This window comes from Myotis yumanensis, unplaced genomic scaffold (assembly GCF_028538775.1).
Source record: "Myotis yumanensis isolate MYYU_CA2020_CCGP unplaced genomic scaffold, mMyoYum1.0.hap1 SCAF_4, whole genome shotgun sequence".
NCBI classification, from domain to species: Eukaryota; Metazoa; Chordata; class Mammalia; order Chiroptera; family Vespertilionidae; genus Myotis; species Myotis yumanensis.
The window spans coordinates 54,784,408-54,802,478 of record NW_027223755.1 but is presented as its reverse complement, the minus strand read 5'-3'; the positions used below and the strand labels follow the sequence as shown (position 1 = coordinate 54,802,478).

General features: G+C 44.6%; 1 protein-coding gene across 1 annotated transcript in view; it reads left to right on the top strand.

Annotated features, from left to right (window-relative positions):
* The first annotated feature begins 419 nt into the window (after positions 1-419).
* The window catches only part of ERAP1 (endoplasmic reticulum aminopeptidase 1), a 37,298-nt gene continuing 19,646 nt past the window's right edge, over positions 420-18,071 (top strand). Inside the window, exons 1-8 of the mRNA XM_070412364.1 lie at positions 420-486; positions 5,656-6,201; positions 8,691-8,829; positions 12,151-12,285; positions 15,083-15,203; positions 15,977-16,131; positions 16,474-16,587; positions 17,792-17,923. Of these exons, the coding sequence (XP_070268465.1) occupies positions 5,669-6,201; positions 8,691-8,829; positions 12,151-12,285; positions 15,083-15,203; positions 15,977-16,131; positions 16,474-16,587; positions 17,792-17,923 (1,329 nt within the window). The 5' untranslated portion in view covers positions 420-486; positions 5,656-5,668. The remainder of the gene's footprint in view (positions 487-5,655; positions 6,202-8,690; positions 8,830-12,150; positions 12,286-15,082; positions 15,204-15,976; positions 16,132-16,473; positions 16,588-17,791; positions 17,924-18,071) is intronic.

Below are 18,071 nucleotides of genomic sequence, written 5' to 3'. Positions count from 1 at the left end.
CGGGTTTGGGGGGTGGGGGTGGGGATAGGGGGGTAGGAAAGCCCGTCCCGGCTGGACGGACAGAGGAGTCAGCTCCCTGCCCCAGTAGCACCTGCCCGCTCATTAGGCCCCAACCCCGCTGCGACAGATGTTACCAATAAATAATAATAATAAAAAAACACATCCAAAGACACACGCAGAGAAAATGACTCGAGTCAGAAAGGATGCTTCCCCCCCCGACCCTGTCCCCCCCCCATGGCAACCCCACTGCTTCCCAGACTTGATCCGCGAGTCCCGCCTAGGGACCGGCTGTCGCGCAGCCCCACGCCGGGTCTCCCCTTCCCAGCTCCCGCCGCAGCCCGGGCTCCCGCGCCAGCCTCGAGGTCGCGAGCCCTTCGCGCCGCTGCCGCGTGCGGCTGCCGGGCTCCACTTTCACTTTCGGTCTCGGGCGGGCGAAGCAGCAGCGGCGGCGGCGGGAGGGCGAGCGGCCGGGTCCCGGACCCCCAGGTACAGCGGACGGTCCCGGGCGCGCCCCGCGGGGAGGGGGCTACGTGGCTGGAGAAGGGCGCGGTCCGGCACCCTCCCTGCGCCCCGAGGAGACCGGGACAGGGGTGGGGGAAGGAGGGCCCAGGGACGGCGATGCGGGCGCGGGCAGTTCTGGAGCCCAGTGCGCGGGGAGGGCTGCCGGGGCTGCGGCCGGCGGGGGGCACTGTCCGCCGGGAAGGCAGGGGCGCAGGGCCGGCGGCGCGCCCTCCGCGTGCTCGGGGCTCGGCCGCGTCCCCGCGGGCGGGAGCCGCCCTGTGCTCCGCCTCGCGGCGGCGTCTGCCAGCCGTCCGTCCCCAGACTCCCAGGAGGGGTGGGTGGCGGGGTCGGAGGGCTGGGGTGCCTGGCGGGAAGTTGCCCGAGAGACGAACAGGGCTTGGGTCACTGCTGGGCCGGGGGATGGGGGTGGGGATCGGGGTGGGGATGGGCGGGCCGGGACTGGCGTCTGTGAGTGTCCCAGGGACCCATGCGCTCCGAGCTTCTGAACTCCTTGCCAGCAGCTCTCTGCGCTCACTTCCTCGCCCTGGCCGGCTTCTGTCCCGATAAAGCCCTCGCGTGGGAGCGAATCCGCGCCCTCTCTGGGCGCCCTGCTCGCAGGTGGCTGCGGTGCTTTCCCAGGAAGAGGACAGGCGCTTCCTCGCGCTCCCGGGCAGGCAGGTGCTGAAAGAAACGCTGTTTCTACAAGTCCCCAGAGGGTTCGCTCTCAGCTCAATTCAACTCAGCGTGTGGTCAACAATTTTTAAAAATGCTGCAATTGGCCAGAGTTGCCTGTTTTCCTATGGAGTTGAAGTTGTAACTAATACCTAGCATACTTTCAGGTGGGCCTGAAAAATAGAAAAAATTCTAGTATGTTAAAAAAAAAAAGAATTAATTCAACACTTTTGTTATTTACCCGCACTGACAGGTTTATCAGTGCTTGTAGTTTCTTTGTGCAGAAGATTTTGGAAGAAAGTCAGTTACCTCTTGGTGATCAATTTCACCTCCCCCCCCCCCCCCCCCCCATAAAAGGAAGGGTGAAAAACAGAACCAGTTGCCCCCGACTTCCTGTGTGAGTGGGAAGAGGCAGCCTAAATACAGTTCCTGAGGTATCATGGGCTCTTTCTGACTTTCAAATTAGGTACTGTTACTGCTGCACTTTCCTTGACAACAGTGACTGTGCAAGATTCTTTAGTTAAGATCGGCTGCTAAAAATATAGTGTTTAAGAAAAGTCCTTTAAACCCTTATCTGTGTGCTCCAAACCTGTGTATTCAACTGCCTACTTGATATTTCCCCTTGGCTATCTCATAGATACCACAAGTTAAACTAACAAAACAAAACAAAATTAGCCCTGATTCCTCTCCTCCCCTTTAAATGTATTCAGTCTCGCATCTTCTCTGTCTCAGTAAAGGGTGCCTACGACTACCCAGATGTTCATTCTAGAAACCCGGCAGCAATCCCGATGCATCCTTTCCTTGTCCCCCACTTAGGATGTGTAAATCCCCCCCCCCCCCCCCCCACTCCTCTCCCTCTCTGTATGGACACCACCTCAGCATAACCCGCCAGCTTTCTTTGTCTAGACTACTTTCTAACTGGTCTCTTGGCCTTCACTCTTGCTCCTTTCTAGTCTTCCCTGCTTCACACCAGAGTGATTTTCTTAAAGTGTGAACTGGATCCTAAGACCTGCTGGCTCAAAGCCTAGTGGCTTCTCATGGCGCTTAGGATCTGGTCCACAATCCTTGAGCCTACTGTGTGTAGTGGTTTGCCTCTGCCCACCTGTCCCAGGCTCATGTCTCCTGCTGCATGCTGTCCTCAGAGTGAGACCCCGCCCCCCCCCCCCCCCCCCCACACACACACACACTCTGCTGCTTCAGCCTGCAGATATGATTGCTGTTCCCTGTGTCTGGGAAACTCTCCCTCCCCCTCTTTGCGTAGCTCACACGAATTTGTCCTTTAAACCTCAGCTAAAAATATCCGAGAGCCCCAATGTAAACGGGCCTGTCGTGTAATTCTTTCAGTATATGTATGTGTGTGTGCTTTTCCTTTATAGGTATTCACTGTTGGTAACTATATAAAGTTTTGTGTCAACTTGTTAGCCTCCTCCCCCCACCCTGTAAGCTCTGTGAGGTCAGGGACCTGTGCAATCTTGCACTGCTAGTGGTCAGCAAAACCCCTGACACACAATAGGCCTTCAATAAATATTTGTGGAACGAGTGGTTGAAAATATTTTAACTCATTTAATCTTCACGATTAGCTCAGAGAGCTGTTATTCTCATATTACACATGAAGAAAATGGAACCTGCATTAAATCACCTGCCCAAGTTCATACAGTATGTGGCAGAGCAAGGCCTCAAAGCCAGGATTTTTCTGACTGTAAGCCTAGTATTTATATGATTAGTATAGCTGTAATTATATCTGTATGTCTATGCAGGCATGTAGTCTGACATTTAAGTAGTCTGTATTACATGTTCCATTTTGGTTTCCTGGCACTGCATCCTCCTTGGGACACAGCCATGTTCACTTTGGCCCCCTCCCCTCATGGACTCAACCCTGCACATCCTCTGAGTGAATTCTCACTGCCGACCTCTTTAGCAGCCCTTGGGCCTTGCTGTCAGCTCAGAACCAGTTGGAATTTTCAGGTTTCCTCTTGGCTGTTGGAGAACACTCCGGGACTTCCAAAGTCCTCACAGGCCTGAACTTAGACCTTCACTGTATTCTTCTACCATCCTGAGTCACTGGCCACACCCATTAAGCTACTGCCATCAGAAATTGGTCCCCCACTTCAAGGGAGATCCATTATTCTCCCCCTGCCCTGGGATTCTGCCTGAGGAGGTAGGGGCAAGACCTCTTTACCATTTTGATATTTAATCTTTGTTGTTTACCAATTCGCTCTCATCCTCTGGAGCTGGAGGCATCCTTTAATTGGTTCTGAGACCAAACAAACAAACAAAAAGCCTGTTTTCCCCACCTGGTCACATCTCTTTTCTGTTTTATTTATTTGGATGATGCCTTTGAATTGGGTGTCTCCGTGGTTGGCTGTCTCTACTGCGTTGGTATCCTTTCTGCTTAGCCTGAAGATCTGCTCCGTGGGGAGAGGGAGGTAGGTGCCCTTAGCTGTGTGTTTGGGAAGGGAACAGGATGGAAAGGGGCGGGTGGGAGAGAACACATCAGTGATTACCTTGAACTATTATTCTCCCCACCCCCACCATGTAGGGTTCAACGGATAAGACCAGTTTGGCAAGAATTATCTAGGAACTTTTCAACCTGTCTCTTCAATAGAATTTCTGGGGAGTTTTAAAAAAAAAAATTCTGATGCCTCGTCCTCATCACCATAGATTCCAGTTTAATTGTTTTAGATAGGGATCTAGTCAACAGTTATTTTAAAAGTCTCCAGGGTGATGTTAATATGCAGCCAGAGTTGAAAACCACTGACATGTAGGGGGAGAATCCCATGCACCACCATATTGAGGGATCCATATTGCAGCATTACTGTTCTCATCTGATCCAAATGTCTAGGAGACAGAGGAGTTTGAGGGAACTACCTGGGCTCACCTGACAGGGACCCTCCTGGCAAACACCCAGTAGAGATATGTCTTTATCAAAGACAGAAAGAAATATGCTGGGCTCGCCCTTAAGATTCACATTCCTTTTGTGTCCTATGGCCTTAAAATAAAGGGCAAAATATGGTATGAATCCCAGGATGCTTTGAGCATAATCTGAGTCTCCTCTTTGCTTATGAAAAATCATTCTCCATTACATTCTTCTAAGGCTCCCTTGGTCCACATCAATCGCCTGAACAGCCCTCTGTCCCCTTGTGCTTTAGCTCCTGCCCTGGCTTGCTCCATCTGCAGTGAAAGCTTTCAATGTCCTCCCTTCATTTCCAGGTCCAAACTCATCTTTCAGACCACACTCCGAGGTTGGTCTTGCACGGAGGCGTCCCGGAGTCACTGCAGCCAAGTCACTGTCTTCCTTTAGAAACATCATTCCATTCGTCCCGGGCACCCTCTTTTATTGTTCTTACGGCACTCCACACTTTCTGCTGTGTTTCATTATTTGTGTATGAATGTTTTCTGCCCTTCCAGGTTTTAAAGTCCTTGACTGTGCGATTTATGTCTTGTGGGTTACTATATTCCACACAGTGCTCAGCACATGGCCTTCTATGTAGCAGGCATTCAACACTTATTTGTTGGGTTGATTGTAAGAGAGAATCCAGGTGACGGGTGGGTTAGTCACACACTATGGTGAAAATCACCATAAACTGTTTCAGTAATTCTTGGCTAAATAAATATCAGATTAACTTTTGGCACAATAATTTGACAAAGATACCAGTGTTACTGAAGGTCACTGTTATGGATACTTGCCTTGCTCCCCTTGCTACTCAGTATCTACATCTGCTTCCTGTGCTCCCTAGGTTTTATAAAGTCTCTGGGTTGTAAGCTTTGTGGGACGTAAGGCTAGTCTCCCCTGCAGACGCTGAAAAGTCCTGATTCTTGCTCTCTCCACCTCCCTGCCTGGTAGTGTGGACACCTCACTTCAGCTCCGACAGACAGTGGTAGTTGAAAGTTGGGACTCTGAAGCTGAATCAAGCAAAGCACAGTTGCAGGAGCTGTGGAGAGCTCACTGTAGTGGTGCCTATAGCTGTGCCAAGCATCTGATCTCCAGGGCAGTAAGGTGCTGGCTTCCTCCAAGGCTGTGTGTGTGTGTGTGTGTGTGTGTGTAGGAGTCGGGGGCGGAGTGGTCCTCTGGTCAGATGCTTCTCTGATGTGGTCCTGGCAGTTCATCTTTGCCTTTTTATGAGTCTGGTTTCCCAAAAGTCCTGGCAACTCTGCAACCTATTTAGTGAGCTATTCAGGATCCTCAGCCAGAGCTTGCTCTGTTGCTTTCAACCAAGAACCCTACTGATAAAGTTAATTTAAACTTTGAAAACCAGATGATGCCTTTGAGTGGGTGTTAATGATTGTTGCTAACCATAAGCTTTTTTCTTCTATGAATCAATAACATTGGGAAGGTAATTTTACTTTTAGGAATAGGCCAAATACTTTTGTTGAAAGTTTATATCTGCATTTGCCAATTCTAGGTGGATACATTCTGAAATCATCATGCTGTCTTGATAATATTTTAGTGACTTTTTTTTTTGTTTTGCTTTTATTTTTTAGGGTAGTTTGAACAATGAAGATGATATCTCTGTCCAGCAAATGGTCACTTAGAACCATGTCATTTCTACCTTCCTCACTGTTGATTCTCTTAATTGTGCCAACTCCTTCCTGCTGTCAGAGTAGTGAAACTGCGCCTCCAAGAACTAGTGATGGGACCCTGTTCCCTTGGAATAAGATGAGACTTCCTGAGCACATCGTCCCAGTTCATTATGATCTCCTGATCCATGCCAACCTCACCACTCTGACTTTCGAGGGGACCACGGCAATCAACATCACAGCCAGCCAGCCCACCAGTGCCATCATCCTGCATAGTCAGCACCTGCAGATATTGAGAGCCACCCTCAAGAAGGGAGCTGGAGAGACGCAGAGCGAAGAACCGCTGCGAGTCCTGGAATACCCGCCTCGCGAGCAGATCGCACTTCTGGCTCCCACGCCTCTGGAGGTTGGGCTCCCGTACACAGTTGTCCTTGATTATGCTGGCAATCTTTCTGAGAGCTTCCGTGGATTTTATAAAAGCACCTACAGAACCAAGGAAGGGGAAGTGAGGTATTTTTTTTTCCTATTATTTTTTAAAGCTTCAAATGCTGCCCACACTACATTTATTATTTCAAATGGGTTGTCTTTTAAAATTCCCTTGAATGTTGAATTCCTTCTGTGGTGTTTGGCTTTTACATCTTCTTTGTAGAGTTAAACATGGCAGTAGTTTTTTTCTTTGTTTTTTTGGATCTCATTTTTCATTCTGTTTTAACCAATTTTCTTGCTTTCGGCTCTATCAGAGTGAATACCTATTTTATTTAATTAGATTTCTGGGATGTAATAAGCATCTTTAATTCTCTTGGCCTATGTATTAGTTTCCTAGGGCTGCTATAACAGAATACCATAAACTAGGTGGCTTAAAACAACAGAAATTTATTCTCTCACAGTCCTGGAGGCTAGAAGTTCAGAATCAAGGTGTCAGCAGGCCTGTCCTCCGAGTCTGAGTAGGATTCTTCCTTGTCTCTTCCTCACTGTGGTGGCCATTGGTCCTTGCCATTCTTGGGACGATAGCTACACCAGTCCGGTCTCTGCCTCTGTTAGCATGGGGCCATTCTCCAAATTTCCCTCTTCTTATAAGGACCCCAGTCATATTGGATTAGGGCCCAACCTGATGGCCTTATATTAACTTGATTACATTTGCAAAGACCCTATTTTCAAGTAAGTTACATTCACAGATATTAGAGATTAAGACGTCAATATATCCTTTTGGAAGACATAATTCAGCCCAGTCTATGAGAGGGAATACTTTCCTCTCAGTTAAAAGTTCTTAGGGATCTTCACCTGCCTTGTTTTAGTTCTGTTTTTAAGGAGGTATAATTTATTTTGGGAGATTTTATGCTACATTTTTAAATTAAGTTTTATTTGTCAGTAGATTATATACTTTTCTGATTTTATGTATTTTTTTTGAAGTAAAAAATAGTCAGATGCTACCAAAAATAATTTTTATTTTTAAGAAAGTAAAACGTATCCCACTCCTAGCTCCTAGAGATAACCACTACTTCTATTTTACTAGTAGGGGAACATCCTAAAGACTTCTCTCTGAATATGTATATACATTACTTTATGTAAATGGAAGATATATTTTGTTTTCTGTTTTAGAAGGGATTTTAAAAAATATGTTGAGAAGATGTTTTATATGGATGGCTATCACTGTACATCACTTTAGTGAGTATTAAAATGTATGTTTGTGCACTGATTTATTAACTAATCCCCCACTGATGGGGATTAGGTTGTTTCCAAATTTATAACATCAGCAACACTTTGGGGAACATCTTCATAAATTATTTCTTTGGAATAAATACCTAGAACTAAAATTGTTAAGTCAAAGGATCTACAAATGTTTGATTCCCTTGCCATATCCCTCACCTCTAATCAATTTTGTGTATTGGCAATCTTTTTAGAGCCAAAAGCCTACAGATATCTCCTTTTAATTTAAATTACATTGGTAATTGAGGAAGTTGGGCAGCTCTTGATATATTTACTTATTTGAAGGTTCTTCTTTTGTGAATTGTCTATTTATGACCTGTGTCTGCTGTTCCACTTGGTTGCTGGGTATATTCTTACTCATTTTAAGAGCTCATTATCTGTTAAGACTCTTAACCCTTTGTCAAATACCTTTCAGTTTTCCTGGGTTTTATTTGTCTTTTCACTTAGTTTATGATAGCTTTTGTCATATACTGTAAAATATTTTTTAGTAGTATAAAATCCATCTATCTCATGGTAACATTAGAAATTAAAACACACACCTATTTTATTTTATTTTATTATTTTATTTTAACTAGAGGCCTGGTGCATGGATTCGTGCAGCGGTGGGGTCCCTCAGCCTGGCCTGCGGGGATGGGCTGAAACTGGCTCTCCGACATCCCCTGAGGAATGTAGTAGTGGTAGGCAGCCAGGGAGGAGCCCGAGCCTGAGCCTGGGCCAGGCACCACACTGCTCCCGCTCATCTCGGCCTGCTGCACCTGCCGCTGCCATGGTCTGGTCCAGATGGGGGAGGGGCGAGCAGGGGGAGTGTCTGCCGGAAAGGCTCCCTCTGCACTCGCCAGCCATGAGCCAGGTCAGCTGAGCAGTGCTCCTACTGTGCTGTGGGAGGGGTGGGGGGGGGTTAGCTCCTGTGTTGAGTGTCTGCCCCCTGGTGGTCAGTGCGCATCATTGCTACTGGTCAACCTGTCGCTTAGGCTTTTATATGGTATATATAGATTTTATTTTATTTGTCTTAAAGGAAATTTATTTTTCCGTAGTTCTGTAGGCCAGAGGTCTGAGATCAAGGTGTCAACAGGGTTGTTGTTTTTTTTTCTGAAGTCTCTCTCCTTGGCTTGCAGATGGCTGCCTTCTCCTGTGTCTTCACACGCTCTTCTCTCTGTACATGACTATGTCCTAATCGCCACTTCTTATAAGGACATCAGTCACATTGGGTGAAGGCTCACCCTTCACACACACCTATTTTAGAGTCCCTGGTACTTCATGCTGGATTTTTATCTTGTTTGCTGTCATGTTAGGATTCTTGCATCAACACAGTTTGAACCTACTGCAGCCAGAATGGCCTTTCCCTGCTTCGATGAACCTGCCTTCAAAGCGACTTTTTCCATCAAGATCAGAAGGGAGCCAAGGCACCTCGCCATCTCCAATATGCCATTGGTGAGCCTGAACTCCTCCACGTCTACTCACGGGAAAACCCACTGATTCACTGTGACTTGCGTTACCCCAACAATAGTTGTTATTCAGCTCCCTGTTTCGTTTGTTTTATTGCCTGACAGATAGCTAACTTTTCCTTTTTATTTCTAGCCTATGCTTTTGTTTTAAGCAATCATTTCTTTGTAGTTAGAGAAAAAAATTGTCTCTAAAAACATGCAAGATTTCAGGAAGAGTGACATTCTAGGTCATCAGTGTTTTCGGGAGGGATTCAGTCTGATGAATGCAGGTCCTTCACAAAGCACTTTCACTTACGTTTTCTCATATGATCTTTTAAAGGGATTTTAAAGAGCATGCTTTGTCAAATAGGGCCATATTTCTAGTCTGTAGTCATTTTCTATAATTTCTGTATTTAACATTAACTATGTGGTTTGTAAACATATGCACAAAATTGGGCGGATAGAAAAAGGGAAAAAGTAATTTTTTTCAGAACATTACAGTACTAAAGGTTAGTAATGATAGGTAGCTCAGTTTCCTTTAAATCATTATCCTTCAAATTTCAAAGCAGATGTGGAAGTGTTTCCTCTGATTTTTCAAAGTGGCCAGAAAGATGACTGTGCCAAATGAATATAGGACGTAAGTGCCACTGTCCTGTGATTCTGGTAGCTTAGAAAAAAGCATCAGCTGAGCTGTCATCCTGCAACAGATGCACGCCAACTCCTGAAGCACGTATTTGTCCTGAGAGGCTCACTGTGGATGAGACTCAGGGCGGACCCTTTGTCGGGAGCCCTGGAAGGTGACCCTCCTTATCCCTGTGCAACATCTTCGCATGAAGGGACCCGGAGTGCCACAGACCATCCTCCAGGACAGTACTTCTCAACCTTTAAAACTCTGTATCCCCTCTACGTACCTTAAGGGTCCCGTCCTCAAACAAGGTTCTGATGGGCACCCCAGAGAGGGCTGTGCCCTATGAAAAGCATTCTCTGAAAATCCCTGCCAGCAAGAACTTTTGTCTCCCCCTCCCCACATTCATATATGAAAAGATAAGAAAAAATATTTGTTGTTTTTCTAATATAAACTTGAGATAGAGAACAAGCTTTTTCATAGTTCTCTCCCCCAATATGATAGTATTGCTCCCAGGGGTGGGAGTGAGTTCTCTAATTAGAGAATTACAGCTTTAAGAGAATAAAGGAGCCAGGAGAGACTGATTACACAAGGTTGGTGGAGAAATTCGTAGGCTTGCAGGGCGAAGGCCAGGAGCCCCCAGGGCTTTGAGAAGATGCCAGAGTCTAAATCTAAGAATATCCAGGACCCACTTGTTGAGGATAGGAAAGTCTCTAATGTAATATTGCCCGTTGGGCAGGATAGCCCTCCCCTGTCCGAGTGGGAGGGGACTGAATCAGGCTGCAGACTGGACTTGAGGGGAAAGACACTGGACACTCAAAGGATCTTTTTTGGAGGCTAGAAAAGCAAATAGTTAACCAAATTTATTAGTTTATTTAGCTTTTTTAATGATTAGCACATCAGGAACGGAAATTTTGGCTAGGGGTTGGTAAAGGCATTTTAAAAAGAAAGGGTAATTTTGGGTCCTTCAAGTGTAAACCTAGGTTGGCTATCAGCATCAAGGTTTGAATGACCAAAGGGTGACCAGCTGGTGGATATTAAGAAGGACCAGAGCCCAGAAATTGGGCGGAAATAAGATTAAAGGGAAAATGCATATGTTAACAATGGAATGCGCCAGGCTAGTTTTGGAGGGTCCTTTCTCCAAATCCTGGCCCAGTGCTTTCTGTTGTTGGAGGTACTAGACTTTCTTCTTTGGGAGCAGACCTCTTTCAGTGGTTCTGAACCTTCTGGCCCTTTAAATACAGTTCCTCATGTTGTGACCCAACCATAAAATTATTTTCGTTGCTACTTCATAACTGTAATGTTGCTACTGTTATGAATCGTAATGTAAATATCTGATATGCAGGATGGTCTTAGGCGACCCCTGTGGAAGGGTCGTTCGACCGCCAAAGGGGTCGCGACCCACAGGTTGAGAACCGCTGTTAGAAGGTGCCTCCCTCACTCCCACCCCACGTTGCTATGCTGCCTCCTGAGTGCACTGAACAGCTGATTCCAATGAAGCAAATCAGTTTGGAGGAGGTTTGCGGGGCAGGCCCAGGCACGGGTAACTTGTTTGGGAAAACAGCAGCTCTTTTGAGGTTTTGTAATCGTTACATACTTGCCCAGTGCAGAAAATAAATTAGACATTACATCGCTAGATAATCCTCATACCTGTATTTAAGGACAAGTGGACTATATCTCGGTAAAACCAGCAGTCTCAGTTTTGCTTTGTCCCATCCATATAATCATTCCTCATGTACCAAATATGAGTCAGTTTGCGGCCATCTGGGTTATTTTTAAAAAATGAAGTGGTCATCGTTGCACAACGCTGAATATAATTTTGAAAACCCACTGAATTTTATATTTTAAAATTGTGGATTTTATGGTATATAAATGATAACTCAATAAAAAAGAAATTGAATAGAATGGTTTGGCCTTAATGAGGAGACAAAAGGAAGCTAGGTAGAGAGGGGAACCCAACTAGGTGGAGTTACTAAGGTACTCCAACTGGGCGGGGAAGGAAGGGCGAATGAGAGGCGTGAACTTTAAAAAATGCACGGATGCTGCTAAGACAGGCAGCTTGCAGATAACCGATCCCAAGCCTGAGGCATATAACCAATCCCAAGAATGTTATTAAGGCAGAATTCTTTGGAAAAAACAATCAGGAGCTAGCAAGGCTGTATCCACCCCCTAAATTCAAAAGCATGGAGCTTCCTCTCCCCCTCTTTCCTTTACCCAGCAGGCAATGGGTTCCTGATGTTTGTTCCTGTGCGGGGTGCGGGGGGGGGGGGGGGGGGGGGGGGTGGTGCGGGGGGAAGGTGCGAGCCATGAGCCATGAGCCATGTGGGCCTCCACACTTGGGCTAATGGACTTCAATTAGCTTGGATGCTGAACTACTCCCGACTGTAAGGTGGAAGGGAAGCTCTGGATGCTGCTTGCTCCTGGCACCCCAGCTGCACCTCTTCCAGGACTGGCTTCTCTCACTCATCTTCGGTTCCACTAACCATTTTTGTCCACGACTTCATTTTTCAGTTTCAAGAGACAATGAACGTGGACTCAAAAACCCCACATTTTGGTTTCATTGATAACTAAATTACAATCAAATATTGGAAAGAGAAATTTTAAAATAATTATACAAATGTCATGCCATATACTTTCAATGATATGTCTGGTAGGAAATTAAAAAGTTGGATTATTTGATGATGGAAGTTATTCTGGTTTTAGGTTAAATCCGTGACCATTGCTGAAGGACTCATAGAAGACCATTTTGATGTCACCGTCAAGATGAGCACGTACCTCGTGGCCTTCATTATCTCAGACTTTAAGTCTGTCAGCAAGATGACCAAGAGCGGAGTCAAGGTGAACCTGTGATTGTCACATGGGGGGACCACCTGGTCCTGGTCTGCCTGGGACTGTCCTGGTTTTAAAACTGGAAATCCACATCCTGGGAACCCCGCAGTCAGGGGCACACCAGGGTTGGTGATCCTCCTGTCACAGATGCTCATATTTACAGTGAGGTTCTAATCACAAAAACATGTGGAGAAGCTTGGCCTTGCGTGTGGCATGGTCCTGGCCCCACCGCTAACTGGCTCTCTGACCTTGGCCCGCCTCCCTCCCTTTGGGACTGGTTTATACGTCTTTAAAGTGTGTTAGTTGGACATGACCCTGCAATGGTTTCTAAGGTGGCTTCTGGCTATAACTTTCTGCAGTTTGGAAATGAATGCCACTGACTATCTGAGCAGGTGACTTCTGGAAGGAAGAAAGATAGAGCAGTCGGCTTAGAGTATTAAATGGCTCTGGTGAGAGCCGTTTGGCTAGGCCGCAGTGGTCGGCAAACTCATTAGTCAACAGAGCCAAATATCAACAGTACAAAGATGGAAATTTCTTTTGAGAGCCAAATTTTTTAAACTTAAACTATATAGGTAGGTACATTGTTATTAACTTAATTAGGGTACTCCTAAGGCTTAGGAAGAGCCACACTGAAGGGGCCAAAGAGCCACATGTGGCTCAGGAGCCGCAGTTTGCCAACCATGGCTAGGGGAATACTGGATAAAAAAATTCTCGTTTCAAGGCTGGATACCATTGGGTAGTGAACAATCCATACAAGTTTCCTGTGACACTGAATGCAAATGCATTTTTCGGCAAGGAGCTGCAGGACACTTGATTTCGAGATAGCTCGTTTATTTGTACTGGTTTTCACTGAGGCCTGGGTAGTTAGGTTTCTCTGTTAAATTGCCTTTTGTGCCTGTATGGCCTGAGGCTGCTTCTCCTTGTGGAAATACCACCACTTACCTGGGGATTTGGAGGTGATGCTGAGACTTGGATGTAGGGAGCAATTAAATTCAGCAGGGAAACTACCAACAAAAACACCCACTCGTTGAGTTGCCCTCTTTTGTGAATCATTTGTGAATCTTTTTATAAGGTCTCTTCTCTACTGTGATACTGTGGTTTATAATAAGAAATACATATTTTGTCTTCCGATTCTGGTAGTGAACTGCGAAAACCCTTGTGTTTCTTAAGCTAAGGGAGTGATGAAGGTGTCTCTTGTTTTGCTAATGAGGTGACCTTTGGAAAGCCCCTAGGTAAAATAAGGATGAGGGCTGGCTGCCAGGAATCAACCAGGCGATTGGAGGTTGGAACTTGCAATCCCCTCCCCTGATGATTGAGTTCCAGCCCCAATAGAGGATGATTTAATCAGCCTTGCCTGTGTCAGTGCCTCCACCAAACCCACAGGACCGGGTCAGAGAGCTTCCAGGTTGGGAGCGTGTGGATGTGCTGGGAGGGCACCATGCTAGAAGAGGGCACTGAAGCTCGGTACCCTTCCCCTGTACCTTGTCCTACGTACCTCTTCCATGTGACTGCTCCTGAGCTATATCCTTCTACGGTGAACCAGTAATCTAGTAAGTCAACTTCTGGATTGTGAACCGCTCTAGCAAATTAAGCAAACCCAAGGAGGGGGTGATGAAACCTCCAATTCATATCCGCTAGTCAGAGGCACAGCTGACAAACTGGACTTTGGACTGGCATCTGAGGTGGGAGTGGGGGGCAGTCACGTAGGGCTGAACCCTTAAACTGTGGAATCGGACGCTATCTCTAGTTAGTGTCAGAATTGAGTTAAATTGTAAGACACCCAGCTGGTGTTGGAGAATTGCTTGGTAATGTGGGGGAAACTCCCCCTACAACCCCCTTGCAACTCCTCACACCCCTCTACATTGGAACTGGGTCCCAGAACCCCTTTTACATACTAATATTTTTAGTCCTTTTATTTCTTTAAATGCATTAAACGCATATTTTATACTCCATAGTAATTGTCATGGCTAGAGTCTTTGTGTATCTGGTTCTGTGGTTTAGGGTTTTTGCTGGCTCTTGCTCATGGTGTCTTGTTCCTTTGTATATATTGTGGATTATGTCTATGAACTTGTATTGCCTGAGTCAGAGGTGGGTTCTTCCAGAGAGAATTTGGGTTTGCTCTTGTCAGGTGACTGGAAGCACCAAAGGGCGGCACTTTAAATTGAATTACTGGCTTTGGGTTTTTGGACCATCTGGTTATTGTGAATCTAATTGTTAAACAGCATGAAGGTTGGCTTTTAGTTCAATTTCTCCATATAGCAGCAAAGATTGAAAACCACATTTTTTCAATGCACTCTTCTTGAGGAAGGGGGTGGTTATTTCTGGTTCGCTCACAGAAAGGGCGCGTCCTTCAGGGTGCAGCCTTTTGCTGAGGCGCGGCTCCTGTTACACCGACCATCTTAAACAGGCTTTGGACGTTGTTTCCTATCCCCCGAGTCTTTCAATTGCATGAAAACAAAAGCCCAAATCTTTCTGTATTGGGCTAGTGTATAGGGCAAAAGCTGGCGGCATTGTTCTGACTTCTGAGGGTTGTACTGTCGCTTCACTTCGGGCCTCTAAGTTGTGTTTATCACCGTCTCATGAAAACATTTAAAGAGACCTCGTTGTGTATGATATCCAGCCTTTGTAGTTGCTTTCAGAAGGGGAGTTGATCAGGAACAGTCAGCATTAATACGAGAAATAGAACTTCCAGTTGCCTTCTTTGGTATTGGCAACCATATTCACAATATGAAGCTGTTAAACAGGTGCGGTGGTGGAGAGCAGCCATGGTGGCATTTGAGTAACGTCCTTATGCCTTTCTCTTCAGGTGTCCGTGTATGCCGTGCCAGACAAGATCGCCCAGGCAGACTATGCACTGGATGCTGCGGTGACTCTTCTGGAATTTTATGAGGATTATTTTAGCATTCCGTATCCCTTACCCAAACAAGGTAGAGATTTTGCACAGATATTACAAACTGTGGCATTTGATGACCCCAGCCATAGGCAGTATCCCCCTAATTAGCATCCCCGAGGTTATCTTGCCAGTCCCTCAAGGCTTTAAAGCCCTGGCAGGTGTCAACCATTGGGTTGATCCTACTCACCCCTGATCTATTCAGTAAACTAGTGATAGTAAAAGCAGATCTTGATACAGTTCCTGAGGCACCTGGCATGGAAGTAATTTCACCTTTGGACCTCAAAGAGGAAACCCAACTATATCTGTGGGCAGACAGCAAAATGCAAAGGCTGCACTTTTTCCATTATTGGCACATACTTGGTAGGAACAGATAAGATGCTAAAAATATATATATATTTTGAATGAGTGAATTTACACAGCAGAGGAAAATGTGCATTTTCTTATAAGACCCCTTACAATTATTTTGTGTTTGAGGTTTTTAGGTGTATGGAGGTCTTGGGGATTCAAAGTAGAGTGGATTATTGAGTCAATTGTTAAAATTATTCAATCCTAAACTCCTTGTCAGAAAGTTAGAAATGGGGTCGGGAGGCCAGAGACCCGAGTCCGACTTTGTCACATGGTAGCAAAGTGACTCTGAGTCACCAGGCGCCTTTTCTCCACTGTGAAAGGGTCTTCCAGTCTGGAACTCCATGAGTCAGCACGGGCAGCTTAGACTTCCTTTTGATGACTACATCCGTCCATTCTGAAAGGTAGGGTATTTGGAAAATGTGCAGCTTTTTAATATATTTGTATTGCTTCCATCCCAAGATCTTGCTGCGATTCCTGACTTTCAGTCTGGTGCGATGGAAAACTGGGGACTGACCACCTATCGGGAATCTGCTCTCTTGTTTGATGCGGAAAAGTCTTCTGCATCAAGTAAGCTTGGCATCACGATGACTGTGTCCCATGAGCTCGCCCACCAGGTACAAAAGCCCACTCACACTTCTTAAATAGGTAAACCGCGTCTGAATTGCTTTCATGGGATGTATGAGGCTGTTCATATCTTGTAGGGATAATGCTACTTTGTCTTTTTTTTCTATAAGGAAAATGATTTCTTTAAAGCACTAGATACCATGTTTTATAATGCATATTAAAATGTTTTTCTTTTGGTAAAATATGAGTTCTGTGACTATGTTAACATCCATATGACGGACATTACACCTATAACATATATTTCCTTCTGAAGGCTTTATGTTTATGGCTGTGTAGATAAGCCAGTCCCCATAGAAGTGTGTGAATAATCTGGGGAATGTTTTTCCTTCCAGTGGTTTGGGAACCTGGTCACTATGGAATGGTGGAATGATCTTTGGCTCAATGAGGGATTTGCCAAGTTTATGGAGTTTGTGTCTGTCCGTGTGACTCATCCAGAACTGAAAGTTGTAAGAAGTATTTACTTATTATTATGAATTATTATTTTTTACATTTTAGGTTAATCTGTTGTTTTGTTCAATGTTTCTGGAAAATAGTTACTGAGCTTTGGCGACAGAATTCATAGGTTAATAACTTCCTTGGGGGTTTATGTATGAATCATGTTCCCAAAATGCTAGTGAACTTTCAAGATATAGATCACAAATGCTTATTTCCAAATAAATTGTGAATCTATGATTGTTGTGAAAGTGCACGAAATTTTGTCCTCCCTTAATATCAGAGAACTAGAAATAATGACAGCCTGTCTGTTCTGTATCATTTCCCCAACCATCAGGTTGCTCTCTAAAGAAGTATTAGGTACAGATTGCTATTATTTCAGTAGAATTCTACTTGCCAAATCAAATAAATTATGCTTAAGGTAACTGCACACTTGATTATATGTGAACCTAGACTCATGGGTCACAGATTTAATGCTTTGGAACCTCTACATGTTTATTTTAAAAGTCACGTGTTTAACTTGTGAAAATCACATGTAGTAAAATTTTTAAAAAATTATGTAAACTTTGTAAGAAAATTTTTTTATCCTTCTATGATTTCAATGGTTCATATTCATTTTCTATTTTCATCTTCTATACACATAATTTATACATAGTTAAAATGATTACACTATAATAGATAATAAATGTTTGTCTGTTTCCACATAATCTTTAAAAGTGATTAGGTAGGCGTATTATTCTATTGGTTAATAGGCCTTAATAATCAGGTTATAGTTGGAATTAGTCCTCTTCCATTATTTTTCTTTCACTACATGTGTTTAAAGCTAAATTTCTTTGCTTTAAAATAATATAGACTGATTAGAAATGTTGAAATTTTATACGTTTCAGTTTCTTCTTTTGTTTGGCTATAGGCATAATGGTTTGTTTTTAAGTTAATACAAACCTTTCTTTATTATAAAGTGATAAGTAAATATTTAAGATGAGGGAAATCTAAAATGTTTACCTAAAACCATTGTTTCTTGGATGCTCTTTATAAGAGATAGTAATTTTATTTTGTAAATTCTAGAAATATAGACTATATTGAAGTATTTGAGGTGTAAATTTGTATAAATCAGAAATTTGAAGTATAAATCTGTTGCCCCAGGTTAAGCTATCCTCCTTTTATATTTTTCATCTACATGTAAATCCTAACTGATGTGTCTTTGTTCTGTCTCAATAGGAAGATTATTTCCTTGGCAAGTGTTTTGATGCAATGGAGGTAGACGCATTGAATTCTTCTCACCCTGTGTCCACACATGTGGAGAATCCTGCTCAGATTCGGGAGATGTTTGATGAGGTTTCTTATGATAAGGTAAAGATGGACTATAAGGGTGCAGTTTGGACACTAAATTTATAAATACTGGGGTGGAGAGGTTATAGCTAGGGTTGTGGGGTGACTGTCCCTTCATAAGGAGCAGTCTGGATTGACTGCCTTCTGTTCTGACCTGGGCTGACTGGAG